Below are 20,138 nucleotides of genomic sequence, written 5' to 3' on the forward strand. Positions count from 1 at the left end.
AAATGTATGTTGTATGCTAGTATATTTATCTCTGCATATACTGTGTTTACAAATTCCCTGCATCTTCGTAATTCTCAGTAGTCTGCATGAAAATGAAATACATTTTAAAATCCAGGCACTCACTTTGATTGCATTAAGCAAAACATATATATATTTTTTAAGGAGTTGCACAAATTGCAGCAGCCAAAAGAGATTTATAGTTCTTATTTTTTTTGTACAGTACCAGTAGATGTAAATAAAACAAAAATACATATTTCTTAAGAAAAGCATGTATAAGGAAGAGTATTCAAGCTCACTGGAATGGCTTTGGATATGTAAATAGAGAAATGTAAATACCAACTTTGTTCTTCAAATGCAAAAGGACACAATGGCAAAACAATAGATTAAATATGTTGTTTTCTTTATATTTCTTCTAGTTTTCAAACCATGAAAACAACTTGAATTCTAACAGTCATCATGCAAAGAAAAAAACTAAAATGATACCATAAAGGTTGTAATACATGACTTGAGTGCAGCGTTATAGTAGCAGTCAGTTCGTACCCAGAGGACTGACATCTGCAGCTGTTTCAGGTGGCTGTAAACAAGAGTAAACTGCCCCCCCCGAGAAACATCATACATCCACCTCAATCCCACCTACCTAGCATCTTCGCCCATTGCTCCACTCTCCCACACTCTCACTGCAACAGTTCGCTATTTTTGGTGGGGGTGGTGGTCTTAGCCTCCCCAGAGTCAGACACGTTGATGGGGCTATCCCTGGAGAAGACCTCGGTGGACTCCCTCCACAAGCAGTCTGCAATGGTCTTGAAGGTGTGGTTGCCACACTTGGGCCTTATCTTTTGTGAGGCATTGTTGACGATCTGCCGACTGTTGGATGTGGCAATCTTGATCTTGAGCGCGGCATCCACCCTGTCCACCACCGTATAGGTGCCGATGCTGCCATCCTCAAAGCCAATGATGATGTTGAGTGCTCGCTGGGACAGGCAGAGGAAGGTGGGCGTCTTGTAGAGGGAGCATGTCCCGATGCTCTTTCCGTCTGCCAGACGCATCACGATCAGGTTGGACACCACGCCCGCCTCGTCATCCTCATCACTGTTCCGGAAGCAGACATAGACCAGGTAGCGCCCGTCCCTCGACAGCTTCTGCCGCCAGATGATACCGGCGGCGTGGACAAGCCTCAGCTTCCCGCTATGAAGATCCAACACGTTAATGTTCTCGTCACCTTTGGAGATGATGCCCAGTTTACCATTTGGTGAAATTTGGAACTCCTCCAGATTTTTTAGGAAGTTAGTAGGCAGCTGGACCCGTCTGCAGACAGACTCATCTGCCACACTCCATATAAACACAGTCTCTGTAGATGTGATGAATACAACAAAGTCTGGGCAGTCGGGAATGAGTTTGAAGTTGATAATGCTAATGCCATCGTCACAGACAAACTTCTTGGAAATACTGCCTGACCAGAGGCTAACAGCGAGCAGCTTGTTTTTGGTGATCCCCACTAGGAAGGTGTTTGCAGTGGTGATCAGTGCATTCTGTAGGGTCACCAGGATGTTGCACACCTTGTGTCCAGTGGCCAGCCTCCAGACTCGGGAGCAGTTCTGTTCACAGAGGGAAACCACAAACTGGTCATTGTGTGTCATCAGGAGCTGAGATATCTTCTGTCCGTTGATGCGAAAGATGTTTTCGCCAGTGGCCGTGTGCCAGATGTACTGGCTGCACTTGTCATCCGACGTCACCATGAGATCCCCAGAGGATGTCAGGACACAGTTTTCCACCAAGCCCTCATGCTTGAAGACAGTCTCTATGAAGCCTGTGCTGAAGTTCCACTTGTGGATGGCTTCAGAGCCGTCCATGGTGAACACAAAGTCCTCCCTGCCAGAAAGCTGTAAGCTCTGGATCCTCTTGCCTGTTTTGTCGTTGTTGGACATGGCTGTAATGATGTCAATGTCCCAGACTGATAGCACTCCACTGCTGGCCACAGACAGGAGCAGGTTGTGGTGGATGGATTTGATGAGTTTGATGATGGCCCCAGAGATATCAATCAGGCTGGCCATGCACTGCCCACTGTCCCTCCTCCACACAAATATGGATGACGTGTTCTCCATGGAGGCCACAATACTTTGGCCATTTTTTGAGAGGACTGCAGCCACGAATCGCTCAGCATGCTTGGCCTTGAACTTCTCTGCCATCTTCCACAACTTGGTGTCCAGGACCTCAATGCTCTTGTCTTTACAGATGAGGATGGAGTGCTGGTCTTCTGACAGCTCAATGCCTACAACCTCATTCTCATCCCCCCGGCAGTCATAATCTTCCATCAGTCTGGGGTTGGTGATCTCTTTGGTGTTCCACACCGACAGGCTCCCCTCATTATCGATCATCACCATCTGGTGACTGGTGTCCAGGACCAAGATGGACTTGACAAATCCCCCGGAGAACTCCGACGTGACCGTAGCTAGCTTGTCCCCAGTCCCCAGATGGAAGATGGACGTGGTGTTGAGGTACTGACCACAGAAGACGTACATTCCATCCGGGGAGCATTGGACGCAGGTGACCTCATACCAGCAGTGGAACTGGTAGAGGGGCCAGCCGTAGAGCAGATCGATGACATTGACATCTTTACTGGCCTCTAGCCAGGCCAAGGCATGATGGCTGGACAGGGTGAACCCATTGATGAAGGCCACCCCTCCTGTGATACCACAGTGCTTGGAGCTCTTGATGTCCACTTCGGACAGCAAGCAAGACTTATGGTTGTCATATATGAGTAGCGTGTTCTTGGTGGTTGCCACAACCAGGTACTTCTCATCGCTGGTTAGCCTGATTCCCAGGACAACTGAATGGGCCGTGTCTATCTGCCGGAGGAGCTGCCTGCTCTCCACATCCCATGTGCTCACAGACCCATCCTCCAGGGCCACGAGTACGATGTTGGGGGCTAGGGTGGGCAGGATCTCCACGATCTGCATGTAGCTGGAGCACAGCGGCAGCCTTTCAGGGCTGTAGGTGACATCCATGGAGGAGTGGAGGGGCACAATGGAGCAGTATTTGGGGCCGTCCTTGTCGCATTCCAGGAGAAGGTGTTGGAGCTTGGGTAAAGAGGTGACCACAGGGAGGAGCCTCTGCTGCAGCTCTGCGGACAGGGACGCCGGGTTCTTCATCACTTTGATCTTGATGCTGCGCAGCGTGGTGGCTAAAAACTTGAGTTCTTTCTCCTGGGAGTAGTTGTAGGCTACATCTATGTCGGTCAGTGCCTTCTCAAACTGCCCTATCTTGATCATTGTGTAGAGCCAGCTGAAGTTCATGATAACGCCGTACATGAGGTCGTCCATGCGGCCGCTCTGAGTTAGATGGTAGAGGAGCTCCGTCATCTTCCTGTGGTTGACAAAGAAGATATCAGGCTCCAGGAGGTTGCACTGGAACACCCAGGGCTGCTCGGGGGTCTGCCTGTCATATGAGTACTTCTCGGCGGATGCTTCTTTGTGGGACGGCTGCTGGGAGTGTGGATTCTTGTGTTGGGAGATGTTAAGCGAGGCAAAGTGGTTGTTGTCACAGTGGAAGATCTTTTTCCTGCCTCCCGACCATGCCCCCAGGAAGTATTCGGCCAGGAGGCTGTGCATCTGGTGCACATCCTCCTCATTGCTAAGATACAGCTTCTGGGCGATGAGTTGCAGGTGTCTGTTGGCCCACACCATCAGGGTAACATTATGCACCTGCCTTTCCAGCAGGTAACCCTCCAGTTCCTCTTTCAGCCTCGCCACCAGGTCATAAGAGATCCTCAGCGGGTTTTTTAGATTTGAACTCACCATGATATCTCCCAACACACTGTTATCCAATGACAGAATATCTTCCAGCTCTACCTCCGTTAACCCCACATTGGCCATGGTGATGTATCCCAGTGCCCTGAACACGAACCGCTGCCCCAGCTTGTTCTCCACAGAGTAGAAGAGCTGCTCGATGCTCTCGTGCACGGTGGAGCACAGTGACCGGTCGTCCACATCCTTGTGCGAGCGCCAATGCACCACCTCCTGGTAAATGAGGTTGACAAACATGGGAAGCGTGCACTTGGCCAGAGCTTCATTGACGTAGATCTGCTGTCCCGAAGTCACCTTTCTCTTCAACCCCAGCAGCTGCTGCTTCAGTATCTGACTACAGGCCTTACGGTCTCGCTGCACCAGCTCTACGTAGCGCCCTTCATCATGAATCAAACAGCGGAGCTTCTGGAGGATTCCGTGTTTGTTGGGTAAAGTGGAGACCACGATGCGGACAGTGCGAGGCAGGTGGGTGGGGAGCCACCACAGCTTGCGGGCCTCGTCGGCCTCAGAGAGCTGCTCCAGGGCATCCAAGATGATGACCAGGGGCCGATGGAAAGAGGGCTCCCCCAGCAGGTTGACTAGCAGCTCCCTCATCTCCTGGATCTTGTTCGGCAAGAAGTGGATCAGGCAACGGTAGTTGATGGCTATCTGCTCACAGATGCTCTGGAGGAGGGTGCGCAGGTTTGTGGCGAACTCGGAGGAGCCCACAAAGCGGACAATGACAACCGGGTCTGTCTCAGGGCCCATCTCCGTTTGGAGCCACGTGTAGGCCTGGAAACAACAAAGAGAGAGAAAATGGATTTTGTAACTTTCCCAAGGTTGGGTGTCTTTCATGAAAGAGCTCTGTGACACACCACAGAGAACAGAGACCAGACCATGTTTTCAATAATGGAATGCATTTATAAAAACAGTTTTCAAAGTCTCAAAACATCTCAAAGTGCTCTCCATTTTGAGGAAATGGTTAACCTCTCTAGGGCCAGCGGGGCACCACAGAGAACAGAGACCAGACCATGTTTTCAATAATGGAATGCATTTATAAAAACAGTTTTCAAAGTCTCAAAACATCTCAAAGTGCTCTCCATTTTGAGGAAATGGTTAACCTCTCTAGGGCCAGCGGGACTGGGCAGGAGTTACTGGGCAGGAGTAGTAACCAGATTAAATCGGGTACGTTTTTTATCCGGCCGTGTAAATACTGCCCCCTAGCCCTAACAGGTTATCTAACTTGAGAAAGGACTTCTGTGAAAGGTGTAACTACACTGCTCAAAAAAATAAAGGGAACACTTAACCTCTTATGGCTAGGGGGCAGTATTTTCACGGCCGGATAAAAAACGTACCCGATTTAATCTGATTATTACTCCTGCCCAGAAACTACAATATGCATATAATTATTAGCTTTGGATAGAAAACACTCCAAAGTTTCTAAAACTGCTTGAATGGTGTCTGAGTATAACAAAACTCATTTGGCAGGCCAAAACCTGAGAAGATTCCGAACAGGAAGCGCCCTCTCTGACAAGATCTTGTTCTTCTTGTCTCTGTTTATTGAAGACTGAGGATCTTTGCTGTAACGTGACACTTCCTACGGCTCCCATAGGCTCTCAGAGCCCGGGAAAAAGCTGAATGATATTGAGGCAGCCCCAGGCTGAAACACATTTGCGCTTTTGGCAAGTGGCCGATCAGAGGATAATGGGCTTAGGCGCGTGCACGAGTCGACCCCGTGCTTTATTTTCTTTCGTCTATTTACCTAAACGCAGATTCCCGGTCGGAATATTATCGCTTTTTTACGAAGAAAATGGCATAAAAATTGATTTTAAACAGCGGTTGACATGCTTCAAAGTAAGGTAATGGAATATTTAGAATTTTTTGTCACGAAATGCGCCATGCTCGTAACCCTTATTTACCCTTTCGGATAGTGTCTTGAACGCACGAACAAAACGCTGCTGTTTGGATATAACTATGGATTATTTGGGACCAAATCAACATTTTTTATTGAAGTAGAAGTCCTGGGAGTGCATTCTGACGAAGAACACCAAAGGTAATAACATTTTTCTTATAGTAAATCTGCCAGACAAGGCTCCGCTGATAGCCAGGAGTAGCAGTGGAAAGGTGTTGGGACTGCTGTTGGGATTCTGCTGTTTGGACAGCTTTATATAGGCCCTAACAGTTTGTGGGTACCGTTTGTCACCGTTATAGTGCAATTAATGTATTGTTTATTGTTCTGTTGTGTAGAGGCTTTGCTGGCATGCATCAAAAGTTTGGGGTCACATTTCCTTGCTTGGTTAAACAACACAATGTAACTCCAAGTCAATCACACTTCTGTGTAATCAAACTGTCCACTTAGGAAGCAACACTGATTGACAATAAATTTCACATGCTGTTGTGCAAATGGAATAGACAACAGGTGGAAATTATAGGCAATTAGCAAGACACCCCCAATAAAGGAGTGGTTCTGCAGGTGGTGACCACAGACCACTTCTCAGTTCCTATGCTTCCTGGCTGATGTTTTGGTCACTTTTGAATGCTGGCGGTGCTTTCACTCTAGTGGTAGCATGAGACGGAGTCTACAACCCACACAAGTGGCTCAGGTAGTGCAGCTCATCCAGGATGGCACATCAATGCGAGCTGTGGCAAGAAGATTTGCTGTGTCTGTCAGCGTAGTGTCCAGAGCATGGAGGCGCTACCAGGAGATAGGCCAGTACATCAGGAGACGTGGAGGAGGCCGTAGGAGGGCAACAACCCAGCAGCAGGACCGCTACCTCCGCCTTTGTGCAAGGAGGAGCAGGAGGAGCACTGCCAGAGCCCTGCAAAATGACCTCCAGCAGGCCACAAATGTGCATGTGTCTGCTCAAACGGTCAGAAACAGACTCCATGAGGGTGGTATGAGGGCCCGACATCCACAGGTGGGGGTTGTGCTTACAGCCCAACACCGTGCAGGACGTTTGGCATTTGCCAGAGAACACCAAGATTGGCAAATTCGCCACTGGCGCCCTGTGCTCTTCACAGATGAAAGCAGGTTCACACTGAGCACATGTGACAGAGTCTGGAGACGCCGTGGAGAACGTTCTGCTGCCTGCAACATCCTCCAGCATGACCGGTTTGGCGTTGGGTCAGTCATGGTGTGGGGTGGCATTTCTTTGGGGGGCCGCACAGCCCTCCATGTGCTCCCCAGAGGTAGCCTGACTGCCATTAGGTACCGAGATGAGATCCTCAGACCCCTTGTGAGACCATATGCTGGTGCGGTTGGCCCTGGGTTCCTCCTAATGCAAGACAATGCTAGACCTCATGTGGCTGGAGTGTGTCAGCAGTTCCTGCAAGAGGAAGGCATTGATGCTATGGACTGGCCCGCCCGTTCCCCAGACCTGAATCCAACTGAGCACATCTGGGACATCATGTCTCGCTCCATCCACCAACGCCACGTTGCACCACAGACTGTCCAGGAGTTGGCGGATGCTTTAGTCCAGGTCTGGGAGGAGATCCCTCAGGAGACCATCCGCCACCTCATCAGGAGCATGCCCAGGCGTTGTAGGGAGGTCATACAGGCACGTGGAGGCCACACACACTACTGAGCCTCATTTTGACTTAGCTATAAGCTAAGCTAAGCTATACAGTTAGCATTAGCATCATCTAATATCGATAATAACATTCTAAATATCCCCTTACCTTTGATTATCTCCATCAGAAGGCGCTGCCAGGGATCCCAGGTCCAGAACAAATGTGGTTTCTTTTGACAAAGTTCATAATTTATGTCCAAATAGTTAGCGTTCAGTAGGCTCCCACAAAATGAGGTGGGCAGTGTAAAGTCACGCCGAAAAGCTAAAAAAAAACTAGTAAATAATCTATTTACGTTTGTTCAAACATGTCAAACGTTGTTTAGCATTAATCTTTTGGTCCATTTTTAACGTGAAACATCAGTAAACATAAGTAACATTTTCACACAACCTATCAAGTGTCTAGAATAAACGATTATGACAAAGACACTCTTCTCAGATTTATGCGCAGGCGCAAAAAATGAAGTGATGACGTGTCAACTTCTAAGCATTCTAATTCGGTCTGTATTCATCACAGATGCTTCAAACAACTTTATAAAGATCGTTGACATCTAGTGGAAGCCTTAGGAGTTGCGAACTGAATCCTTTCTCACTATGGTATCTATAAAACAATGACACTAAATAGTACAGTCACAAAATTCAAAAAATTTTTTATCTATTTTTCACAGGTTTTTGCCTGCAATATGAGTTTTGTTATACTTACAGACACCATTCAGACTGTTTTAGAAAATTCAGAGTGTTTTCTATCCAAACCTGAACAATAATATGCATATTCTAGCTTCTGAGTTGGTGTAGGAGGCAGTTAAAAATGGGCACATATTTTTTTCCAAAATTCTCAATACTGCCCCCTAGCCCAAACAGGTTAAGGACATTACATCAAAGTTGGATCAGCCTGTAGTGTGGTTTTCCACTTTAATTTTGAGTGTGACTCCAAATCCAGACCTCCATGGGTTGATAAATTGGATTTCCATTGATTATTTTTGTGTGATTTTGTTGTCAGCACATTCAACTATGTAAAGAAAAAAGTATTTAATAAGATTATTTCTTTCATTCAGATCTAGGATGTGTTGTTTAAGTGTTCCCTTTATTTTTTGAGCAGTATATTTATCATTGAAATAAAACTTAAAGATCTGAAATATTTGGAGAAGAAAAATATCCCAAAATTCTAAACAGTTTCAGATAATTCCCTATTATGGCAGAAAATGTTGGATCATGACATGATAGTTTTTTACTAGGATCTCAACGTATGGCGGAATGGAGATAATCAGAACAGATGGACAATATTGAGGTGATGGCCTATGGAATGTTGTCCCACTCCTCTTCAATGGCTGTGAGAAATTGCTGGATATTGGCAGGAACTGGAAAAGCTGTCGTACACTTTGATCCACCGCATCCAAAAATTACTCAATAGGTGACATTTCTGGTGAGTATGCAGGCCATGGAAGAACCGGGACATTTTCATCTTACAGGAATTGTATACAGATCCTTGCTGCATGCGGCTGTGCATTATCATGCTGAAATGTGATGTGATGCACGTGATGGCGACGAATGATAATGGGCCTCAGGATTTTGTCATGGTATCTCTGTGCATTCAAATTTACATTTAAGTCATTTAGCAGACGCTCTTATCCAGGTACGGAGGTGCCGTTCCCCTCACAGCTCCGTAGGCAAGCACCATGGACTTGTAGCGGATGCGAGCTTCAACTGGAAGCCAGTGGAGAGAGCGGAGGAGCGGGGTGACGTGAGAGAACTTGGGAAGGTTGAACACCAGACGGGCTGCGGCGTTCTGGATGAGTTGTAGGGGTTTAATGGCACAGGCAGGGAGCCCAGCCAACAGCGAGTTGCAGTAATCCAGACGGGAGATGACAAGTGCCTGGACTAGGACCTGCGACGCTTCCTGTGTGAGGCAGGGTCGTACTCTGCGAATGTTGTAGAGCATGAACCTACAGGATCGGGTCACCGCCTTGATGTTAGTGGAGAACGACAGGGTGTTGTCCAGGGTCACGCCAAGGTTCTTAGCACTCTGGGAGGAGGACACAAGGGAGTTGTCAACCGTGATGGTGAGATCATTGCCATGTATTTGTGTTTGATGTCCGTAGCTTATGCCTTCCCATACCATAACCCACCGCCACCATGGGGCATTCTGTTTACAACACTGACATCAGCAAATCGCTTGCCCACTCGCGCAATACTGCCATCTTCCCAGTACAGTTGAAACCGCGATTCATCCATAAAGAGCACACTTCTCCAAAATGTGATTGGCCATCAAAGGTGAACATTTTCCGACTGGATTTGGTTACGACGCCAAATTGCAATCATGCCAAGACCCTGGTGAGGACGACAAGCACGCAGATGAGCTTCCCTGAGACGGTTTCTGACAGTTTGTGCAGAAATGATTTGGTTGTGCAAGCCCACGTTGGAGGCACCTTATGGTAGATAAATTAACATTTCATTATTTGGCAACAGGTAAGGTGGATATTCCTGCAGCCAGCATGCCAATTGCACGCTCCCCCAAAACTTGACACATCTGTGGCATTGTATTGTGTGACAAAACTGCACATTTTAGTGTGGCCTTTTATTGTCCCCAGCACAAGATGCACCTGTATAATGATTATTCCGTTTAATCAGCTTCTTGGTATGCCACACATGTCAGGTGAATGGATTATCTTGGCAAAGGAGAAATGCTCACTAACAAGGATGTAAACAAATTTGTGCCAAACATTTTTGAGAATGACCTTTTGGGGCCTTTGGAAAATGTCTGGGATCTTTTATTTCAGCTCATGATACATGGGACCAACACTTTAAATGTTGCGAATAAATTAAGTATTTTTTGCAGAATTGCCAGAATATTACCAGCTTTTTGAAACAATCTGAATTTGTCATGTTTTTTAACATTAAATAAGAATGACAGAAAGTGTGTGACTCGCAGCATGGATATAATAAAGTAAAACAAAAAGATAAAGAAAAAAATTGGTATATGTGAAGGAGCTTTGCGTTTTAAAACTCCAACCAATATCTGCGATGTAAAGTGGCCCTCGCCGTAAAATGTTCTCGAGGAGACACAGAGAAATCTATAAGAAATCAAGATAATGGCATTAATTTACCAAATAATTAATATCTGGTTATCTTGCAGACAGATTAGAGGGGTGGTGTTATGGGACAGTCAGATTACTTTCTGATCAAGTCATATGAAAAACAAACCGATTTTAGATATTCAAGTTTGTCCGCCTTATGAATATTGAAGATTTTGTTCTACCTTTTTTTTCTTCAGTACAACTGATAATATCACAAAATGATGTCTGGTGGGAAAAGTAATGACATTATGAATATGTAAACCAACGTCAGAGAGACCGTGATAAATGTTGTGGTATTTCTACGACTTATGGCTCTGTCAACAAGAACAACTCTCTAAAGACAAAGAAATCATGGCTTGTGGATTAGTGCACAAAATATTAGCTCTGTGATCTTGATTCCGTGCAGGATGTGTAGGCCACACACACTACTGAGCCTCCACGTGCCTGTATGACCTCACTACAACGCCTAGATGCCAAATACCATTTGTCCATCAAATTTGCCACCAATGCTCATTATAGGACACAAAAATGCACTCTATACTCCTCTGTAAACTGGCCATCTCTGTATACCCGACACAAGACCCACTGATTGATGCTTATTTATAAAACCCTCTTAGGCCTCACTCTCCCCTATCTGAGATACCGATTGCAGCCCCATCCTCCATATACAACACCCGTTCTGCCAGTCACATTCTGTTAAAGGTCCCCAAAGCACACACATCCCTGGGTTGCTCCTCTTTTCAGTTCGCTGCAGCTAGCGACTGGAACAAGCTGCAAAAAACTATCAAACTGGACAGTATTACCTTCATCTCTACATTCAAAGACTCAATCACACTCCTACTGACACTTGTGGCTGCTTCACGTGACACATTGTTGTCTCTATCGTTTTTGCCCTTTGTGCTGTTGTCTGTGCCCAACAATGTTTGTACCATGTTTGTGGTGCTACCATGTTGTGCTGCTGCCATATTGTGTTGCTACCGTGTTGTTGTCATGTTGTGTTGCTACCATGCTGTGTTGTCATGTGTTGATGCCATGCTGTAATTTTGTCTTAGGTCTTTCTGTAGTGTTGTGGTGTCTCTCTTGTCATAATGTATGTTTTGCCCTACATTTTTATTTTTAATTCCAGTCCCCCGTCCCTTATCATTATATATAAGAAATTGTTCTTAACTGACTTGCCTAGTTAAATAAAGGTAAAACAAAATTCCAACAATAAATTGTTTAAAATCTGATAACATTCAGTATCAAGAATATGCAAATGTAGAGAAAATTAGAAGGGGGGCTGAACTCAGTTTGTAGAACTAATACATTATTCAAGAGATTCAATCCTGTGAACATTTTAAGCTTTGCCAAGGCCATCAGCTAAACAGAAAAACAACAAGTGAAAGAATAAGATAGAAGCAGCCTGGTCCCAGATCTGTTTGTGCTTTTGCCTACTCCATTGTCATTGTCAAGCCAAACATGTTTTGCATGACAATTCCATAAGGAAATGGCAAGAGAGCAGAAACCGACTGGCGCCCAGGCTAAGATAAAAACACCCAATGACTTTCCCATAATGAAAGATATTTTATGAATCAGCGCTGCTCCCTGTTTCCCTTGTTTCATCCATATTCATAGTTTAATTCCAGAAATTAACGAAGGCCCCCTGCTGTGATTCCTAGAATCATTAAACATAATTTGACACATTCGGAGCAGTTCTTGAGGCTCTGAGATAAGCTACAGAAGTGTGGGTGTGTGAGAGTGTGTGAGAGAGCCAATGTGTGTGTGTGTGTGTGTGTGCGTGTGTGTGCCTGTATGTGGGACAAATATGTATGTGCATATGTGAGTTGGTTTGTGTATCTCTGTGTGTGTGACGTGTGTGAGCAAATATGTGAGCACGTGTGTGTGTGGAGTGCATGGCAACTCCAAGGAGTGTACGGCAGGTCTCAGAGCGCATCATGGCAGAATTAGCGGTAGTGCCAAAAATTTGTGAGTCTGCTCAGGGCGATATGCTGTGTCAACAGACCCATCATTCCATACCTGCCTCCATTCCCCCATCACTCCTCTTATCCAAAAACACAGACCACCTCCCCACTCATCCTGGCAATGTATAACTCCTGAAGGCCACAGAAGCAGCAAGACAAAGCAAATAAAGAAAAACCGGGGCATCCCACTTTAATATCTAGCACTGATCTCTAATACAACTGCTGGAGTTATGTATTTGAAGCAACGATCTGAACAATCTATTTCACCTATGATAAATTTGTGTCAACCGTGATATATTAGAGGTGAAATAATCTTACTGTGTGTGTACACAACTATGATAGTGTAGCCTACCACAGTCCTGTAACTCCTATCATCCCTCTCCTCTCCACCGTTGTTCTGTCTCAATCTATAAACAGCATGTTTCATCCCTGTTTCCGCAGCACTCATCTTGCCTGCCTTTCAGTGAATTATGATAGAAATATTTAACACAATGGAGCAGCAGAATGACACTGTGAGAGTTTGGCTTTGTGCCCAAATATGTGTGGCTTAGTCAAGCGTTGCTCCGTGCCTGTATTTCATAAAGTAAATCACTTTATCTTACAAGAAGGCAATTTCATGGCATCCATTATAAAGGTTGAAGAGAGAAGCAGGGTAGAGCCCCCCCCCCCGGGTGACTGCACTGTGGGCTCCCTGCAACATGACCCTAATGGGCCCGACTGGCTGGGCAGCCAGATGGCCCAGCAACAGACAGGCCAGTGAGTGAACACTGACTTGACACACACACACGTATGGGCACACAGGCATACAGGCACATATCCATGCATACACAAACATAGGACTCGTATGTAGCAAACAAACACATACAGATGGATAATGCATGTGTAGTGAGCACACGCACACACTTGCATACTCTCGCACACAGAAGGAGGCACACACACAGATGGACACACTCACACGGACAAACACAGAGAGAATGAATGACTTTTGTGCTAGCTAAAGCCATCATTTTATTTCTTAATCAACATTTATCTAAACCAGGAAGTCCCATTAAGTCCCAAAGACCAAAAGTCACCTCCCCACAGTACATTGGCATGACTCTCACCTGTTTGGCCACCTCCGCTAGCAACAGTGTCTTCCCTGTGCATGGCCCGCCGTAAACAACCAGAGGGCTCATCCTACTCTCCTTAGACGGTAGCAGATACTCCTGCACCAGGTCCAGTGTCTCACTCTTATAATCGTAGAACGCAGAGAAGTTCTTACACAGGGACAGGTGCTGGAGGATCTCATCATACAGGGGGTCCGTCTCTGTGTCAAAGTTCTGCTGGACCGTGGCCTGGATGATGTCCACCATATCCTCGTAGAACTGTTTACACAAGCCTTCGACGTAGTGGCTCTCCACCTCCTGGGAGTAGCCTAGCTTCATGTCGCAGTGTGTCACAGAGGAGTAGACGCGGAGGTTTGACGAGGCCACCAATGTTGGGATAAACTCATCCCGCACTTTTAAGAGACGTTCGTAGGCTTCCTGGTTACGCATGACACGGTCCTCAGCGACGACAATGTCCATGTACTTGGCCATCTCCTGGAGCTTGGCATGTCGGTCGAAGTTGGAGATCTTGCGGATGTAGCAGACACACTTCTTGAGGAAAGCTGGTGTTTGTTTGCCCAAAGCGAAGTCCAGTTCATCCTCCAAGGCTGAAAAATGGGAGAAAAACAAACATACAATCAATCAATTCAAAGTTTGAAAGTTTTGTCCATAAAGAAATTTGCTATATAATGTTTCAGAGGAGTTAGGCTAACCTGGCGCTTCCGATGCCATTATATAAAACCCACGGATGATCTGGAGTCCTAATATTGGTCAAAGTTATTTGAAAATGTGTTCCTGAAGTAGCCAGGCTACTAACATACCTACCCCTTTTCTACGTAGCTTGAAAAGGCGAGTACTGGGTGCTGTTGTGTGCTCCGACGCTTGTCTTCAAAACAGACACATTTTGAGGTTTGCAAGTCTTTTAGTAAAGCTGCACAGATTCTGGCAGTCCTTTTTAGCCTGTCATTCATTGACTATAGCTATACTGTACTGTCCACAGAAGCAATCAATCAATCAGATTCCAAACTCTCCACCATGGCCAAGACCAAAGAGCTCTCCAAGGATGTCAGGGACAAGATTGCAGACCTACACAAGGCTGGAATGGGCTACAAGACCATCGCCAAGTAGCTTGGTGAGAAGGTGACAACATTTGGTGCGATTATTCGCAAATGGAAGAAACACAAAAGAACTGTCAATATCCCTCGGCCTGGGGCTCCATGCAAGATCTCACCTCGTGGAGATGCTATGATCATGAGAACGGTGAGGAATCAGCCCAGAACTACACAGGAGGATCTTGTCAATGATCTCAAGGCAGCTGGGACCATAGTCACCAAGAAAACAATTGGTAACACACTATGCCATGAAGGACTGAAATCCTGCAGCGCCCACAAGGTCCCCCTGCTCAAGAAAACATATACATGCACAGGACAGGGGACAGGACAACTTCACCGCATCATTTGACGGGGCCATGTACTGTCAAATCTTGGGTGAGAACTTCCTTCCCTCAGCCAGGGCATTGAAAATGGGTCGTGGATGGATATTCCAGCATGACAATGACCCAAAACACACGGTCAAGGCAACAAAGAAGTGGCTCAAGAAGAAGCACATTAAGGTCCTGGAGTGGCCTAGCCAGTCTCCAGACCTTAATCCTATAGAAAATCTGTGGAGGGAGCTAAAGGTTCGAGTTGCCAAATGTCAGCCTTGAAACCTTAATGACTTGGAGAAGATCTGCAAAGAGGAGTGGGACAAAATCCCTCCTGAGATGTGTGCAAACCTGGTGGCCAACTACAAGAAACATCTGACCTCTGTGATTGCCAACAAGGGTTTTGCCACCAAGGGTTTTGCCACCAAGTACTAAGTCATGTTTTGCAGAGGGGTCAAATACTTATTTCCCTCATTATAATGCAAATCCTTTTGTAACATTTTTGACATGCGCTTTTATGGATTTCTTTGTTGTTATTCTGTCTCTCACTGTTCAAATAAACCTACCATTAAAATTATAGACTGAACATTTCTTTGTAAGTGGGCAAACGTACAAAATCAGCAGGGGATCAAATACTTTTTTCCCCCACTGTATAGGGAGGAGGTCAGAGACCTGGCTGGGTTGTGCCAGGACAAAAACCTCTCCCTCAAGGTGATCAAGACAAACCAGATGATTGTGGTCTACAGGAAAAGGAGGACTGAGCACTCCCCCATTCTCATCGACCGGGCTGCAGTGATGCAGTTTGAGAACTTCAAGTTCCTTGATGTCCACATCACCAACAAACTAACATGGTCCAAAATCACTAAGATAGTCATGAAGAGGGCACGACAAATCCCCCTCAGGAGACTGAAAAGATTTGGCATGGGTCCACAGATCCTCAAAAGGTTCTACAGCTGCACCATCAAGTTGCATCACTGCCTGGTATGGCAACTGCTCGACCCCAGACCGCAAGGCACGACAGAGGGTAGTGCGTACGGTCCAGTACATCACTGGGGCCAAGCTTCCTGCCATCCAGGACCTCTATACCAGGCGGTGTCAGAGGAAGGCACTAAAAATTGTCAAAGACTCCAGCCACCCTAGTCATAGATTGCTCTCTCTGCTACCACATGGCAAGTGGTACCGGAGCGCCAAGTCTAGATCCAAAAGGCTTCTTAACAGCTCCTACCCCCAATTCATAAGACTCCTGAACAGCTAATCAAAAGGCTATCCAGACCCCTCTTTTATGCTGCTGCTACTCTCTGTTTATTATCTATGCATGGTCACTTTAACTCTACCTACATGTACATAATTACCTCAATTACCTCGACTAACCAGTGCCCCGGCACATTGATTCTGTACTGGTACCCCATGTACTGTACAGTCGTGGCCAAAAGTTTTGAGAATGACACAAATATACATTTTCACAAAGTCTGCTGCCTCAGTTTGTATGATGACAATTTGCATATACTCCAGAATTTAATGAAGAGTGATCAGATGCATTGGAATTAATTGCAATGTCCCTCTTTGCCATGCAAATAACTGAATCCCCAAAAAACAATTCCACTACATTTCAGCCCTGCCACAAAAGGACCAGCTGACATCATGTCAGAGATTCTCTCGTTAACCTCTATGGGACCGGCGGGACGAATTCGTCCCACCTACGTAACAGCCAGTTGAATCCTGTGGTGCGATTTTCAAAACGTTTGAAATACTATTACTTCAATTTCTCAAACATATGACTATTTTACAGCTATTTAAAGACAAGACTCTCGTTAATCTAACCACACTGTCCGATTTCAAAAAGGCTTTACAACGAAAGCAAAACATTAGATTATGTCAGCAGAGTACCCTGCCAGAAATAATCAGACACCCATTTTTCAAGCTAGCATATGTCACAAAAACCCAGAAGACAGCTAAATGCAGCACTAACCTTTGATGATCTTCATCAGATGACACACCTAGGACATTATGTTATACAATACATGCATGTCTGTTCAATCAAGTTCATATTTATATCAAAAAACAGCTTTTTACATTAGCATGTGACGTTCAGAAAAATCATACCCCCCGCAAACTTCCGGGGAATTTACTAACAATTTACTAAATTACTCACGATAAACGTTCACAAAAAGCATAACAATTATTTTAAGAATTATAGATACATTACTCCTCTATGCACTCGATATGTCCGATTTTAAAATAGCTTTTCGGATGAAGCACATTTTGCAATATTCTAAGTACATAGCCCAGCCATCACGGGCTAGCTATTTAGACACCCACCCAGTTTAGCCTTCACCAATATCACATTTCCTATAAGAAAAATGGTCTTACCTTTCCTGTTCTTCGTCAGAATGCACTCCCAGGACTTCTACTTCAATAACAAATGTAGGTTTGGTCCCAAATAATCCATAGTTATGTTCCATCAGCGACGTTTTGTTCGTGCGTTCTAGACACTATCAGAATGGTAAATCACGGTCTCGCGCATCGCAAACCGTGATAAAAAATTTCTAAATATTCCATTACCGTACTTCGAAGCATGTCAACCGCTGTTTAAAATCAATTTTTATGCCAATATTCTCGTAAAAAAGCGATAATATTCCGACCGGGAATCTGCAATTAGCTAAACAGACGAAGGAAAATACTGCACGGGGTCGAATCAGGCACGCGCCTAATTCCATTGTCCTCTGATGGGCCACTTGGAAAAGAAGATAATGTGTTTCAGCCTGAGGCTGCCTTGTCATCGTTCATGTTTTTCCCGGGCTCTGAGAGCCTATTGGAGCCCTAGGAATTGTCACATTACAGCTAAGATCCTGACTCTTCAATAAACAGAAGCAAGAACAACAACACCTTGTCAGACAGGGTACTTCCTGCATGAAACCTTCTCAGGTTTTTGCCTGCCATAGGAGTTCTGTTATACTCACAGACACCATTCAAACAGTTTTAGAAACTTTTAGGTGTTTTCTATCCATTTATAATAAGTATATGCATATTCTAGTTACTGGGTAGGATTAGTAACCAGATTAAATCGGGTACGTTTTTTATCCGGCCGTGTAAATACTGCCCCCTAGCCCCAACAAGTTAAACTGCTGCACCACTCGGGAGCCCCCAAAAATGATAGTGCCCAATTAGATCAGTGCTTATTAGACTAGCCCAAATAGAGTGACTTTTAGTCCAATTAGACCCAATTTGGAAGACTTTTGGAGCACTCTAGGGCATACATGCTTTAAATTGTAAACACAGAGGGTGACAACGAATATTCAGATAAATCTGTTTAGGGTTATTTCTGGGCTGTATAAGAAGGCTTATCTGTATTTTTCTTTAAACCGAAGACGCTCTGATGGTACATTCGTATTGGCTCATGAAGAAAACTGATTGCTACCATGAAATAATCATAATAATTAATTACTTAACTGATTTAACTAAAGCCTGAGAACTACTCTCCCAGTTAAATGTTCTCGGCACAATTAATGGACCCACAAACATATATTGGTTATACAGTATACCTCAATTAACATTATTATGTAAGCAAGAGAACACCACAGAACTGAATAACACAAGATACAACACCCTAGTAGAAGAAGAAGAAGAAGAAGGAAAAAGCTAAGAAGAAAACAGATGAAGAAGAACATTGAATAAACACAGAAGAAGGAGAAGAAGAGAAGACAGGAGTAGCCTACATACCAGAGCAGAGGAATTTCTTGGCTTGAGGGGGCTTCATGGTGCCCTTCTCCTGGAGCTGCAGGACAGACCTACGGAAGATCCTCTTGATCTCGTCAGACACGTTCCTCCACGCCTTGTCGTTCTTCATCTTGGCTGCACTACTCGACTCCATCTGTAGAAGAGAGGGAGAGAAAGGGAGTTTTTAATTTTGAAATTGGCACACAGTTCTGCTTTTTTGAACATACACTATACAGAAGTATATGGACACATCTTCAAATTGGTGGATTCGGCTATTTCAGCCACACTCGTTACTGACAGGTGTATAAAATCGAGCACACAGCCATGCAATCTCCATAGACAAACATTGACAGTAGAATGGCTTTACTGAAGAGCTCAGTGACTTTCAACGTGGCACTATAATAAGAGTCCACCTTTCCAACAAGACAGTTTGTCAAATTTCGGCCATGTTAGAGCTGCCCCGGTCAACTGTAAGTGCTGTTATTGTGAATTGGAAACGTTGCCACATTCACTGCCACACACTCGGTTGCCACATTCACTACCGAGTTCCAAACTGCCTCTTGAAGCAACGTCATCACAAGAACTGTTCGTCGAGATCTTCATGAAAAGGGTTTCCATGGCCTAGCAGCCGCACACAAGCCTAATATCACCATGTGCAATAGCAAGTGTCGGCTGGAGTGGTGTAAAGCTAGCTGACTCTGAAGCAGTGGAAACGCGTTCTCTGGAGTGATGAATCACGCTTCACCATCTGGCAGTCCGACGGACGAATATGGGTTTGTCAGATGCCAGGAGAACGGCTACTTGCCTGAATGTATAGTTCCAACTGAAATTTGGTGGAGGAGGAATCATGGTCTGGGGCTGTTTTTTGTGGATCGGCTAGGCCCCTTAGTTCCAGTGAAGGGAAATCTTAACAGTACAGCATACAATGACATTTTAGATGATTCTGTGCTTCCAACTTTGTGGCAAAAGTTTAGGGAAAGACCTGTCCTGTTTCAGCATGACAATGCCCCCGTGCACAAAGTGAAGTCCATACAGAAATGGTTTGTTGAGATCGGTGTGGAAGAACTTGACTGGCCTGCACAGAGCCCTGACCTCAACTCCATAGAACACCTTTGGGATGAATTGGAAAGAGAACCAGGCCTAATCGCCCAACATCAGTGCCTGATGTCGTGGACGAATCAGAATTAGTTGGGTAACATAGATAATTAAGATGTTTTATTAGTATAATATGCTTATTTGAGGTACTTGTCATTAGAAAGTGTCCATTGGACTCTGGTGTCTTTTCAGTTGCACGTCTCCCTTAGCTGGGGCTCAGACACTTGGGGCCCAGAGAGGGGAGAGGTCAGACTTGTTGTCATGGGAATGTGTCTTTACCTATTTCTTAAACCATGTGAAGGGATGCGTGATTAATGGGGAACCAATGACTTGTCTCCACAATGTCTGTGAGCAAGTCACTCCCTCCTTTTCTTTATTGTGGGGAGGATTATGGCAGTAAATGGACCCTTGTATGTCCTCTCTTAGATCTCACAC

At 45.2% G+C, this 20,138-nt stretch overlaps 1 protein-coding gene across 2 annotated transcripts in view; it reads right to left on the bottom strand.

Moving 5' to 3' along the window:
- Positions 1-206: 206 nt before the first annotated feature.
- LOC115194103 (NACHT and WD repeat domain-containing protein 2-like) overlaps positions 207-20,138 on the bottom strand; it is a 66,213-nt gene continuing 46,281 nt past the window's right edge. For both annotated transcript variants that reach the window (XM_029753477.1, XM_029753478.1), the window contains 3 exons: positions 18,612-18,762; positions 13,487-14,076; positions 207-4,574 (listed from right to left, as the gene is read on the bottom strand). In XM_029753477.1, the coding sequence (XP_029609337.1) occupies positions 675-4,574; positions 13,487-14,076; positions 18,612-18,762 (4,641 nt within the window). In that variant the 3' untranslated portion in view covers positions 207-674. The remainder of the gene's footprint in view (positions 4,575-13,486; positions 14,077-18,611; positions 18,763-20,138) is intronic.

The sequence above is a fragment of the Salmo trutta genome, chromosome 5, assembly GCF_901001165.1.
Source record: "Salmo trutta chromosome 5, fSalTru1.1, whole genome shotgun sequence".
Taxonomy (NCBI): Eukaryota; Metazoa; Chordata; class Actinopteri; order Salmoniformes; family Salmonidae; genus Salmo; species Salmo trutta.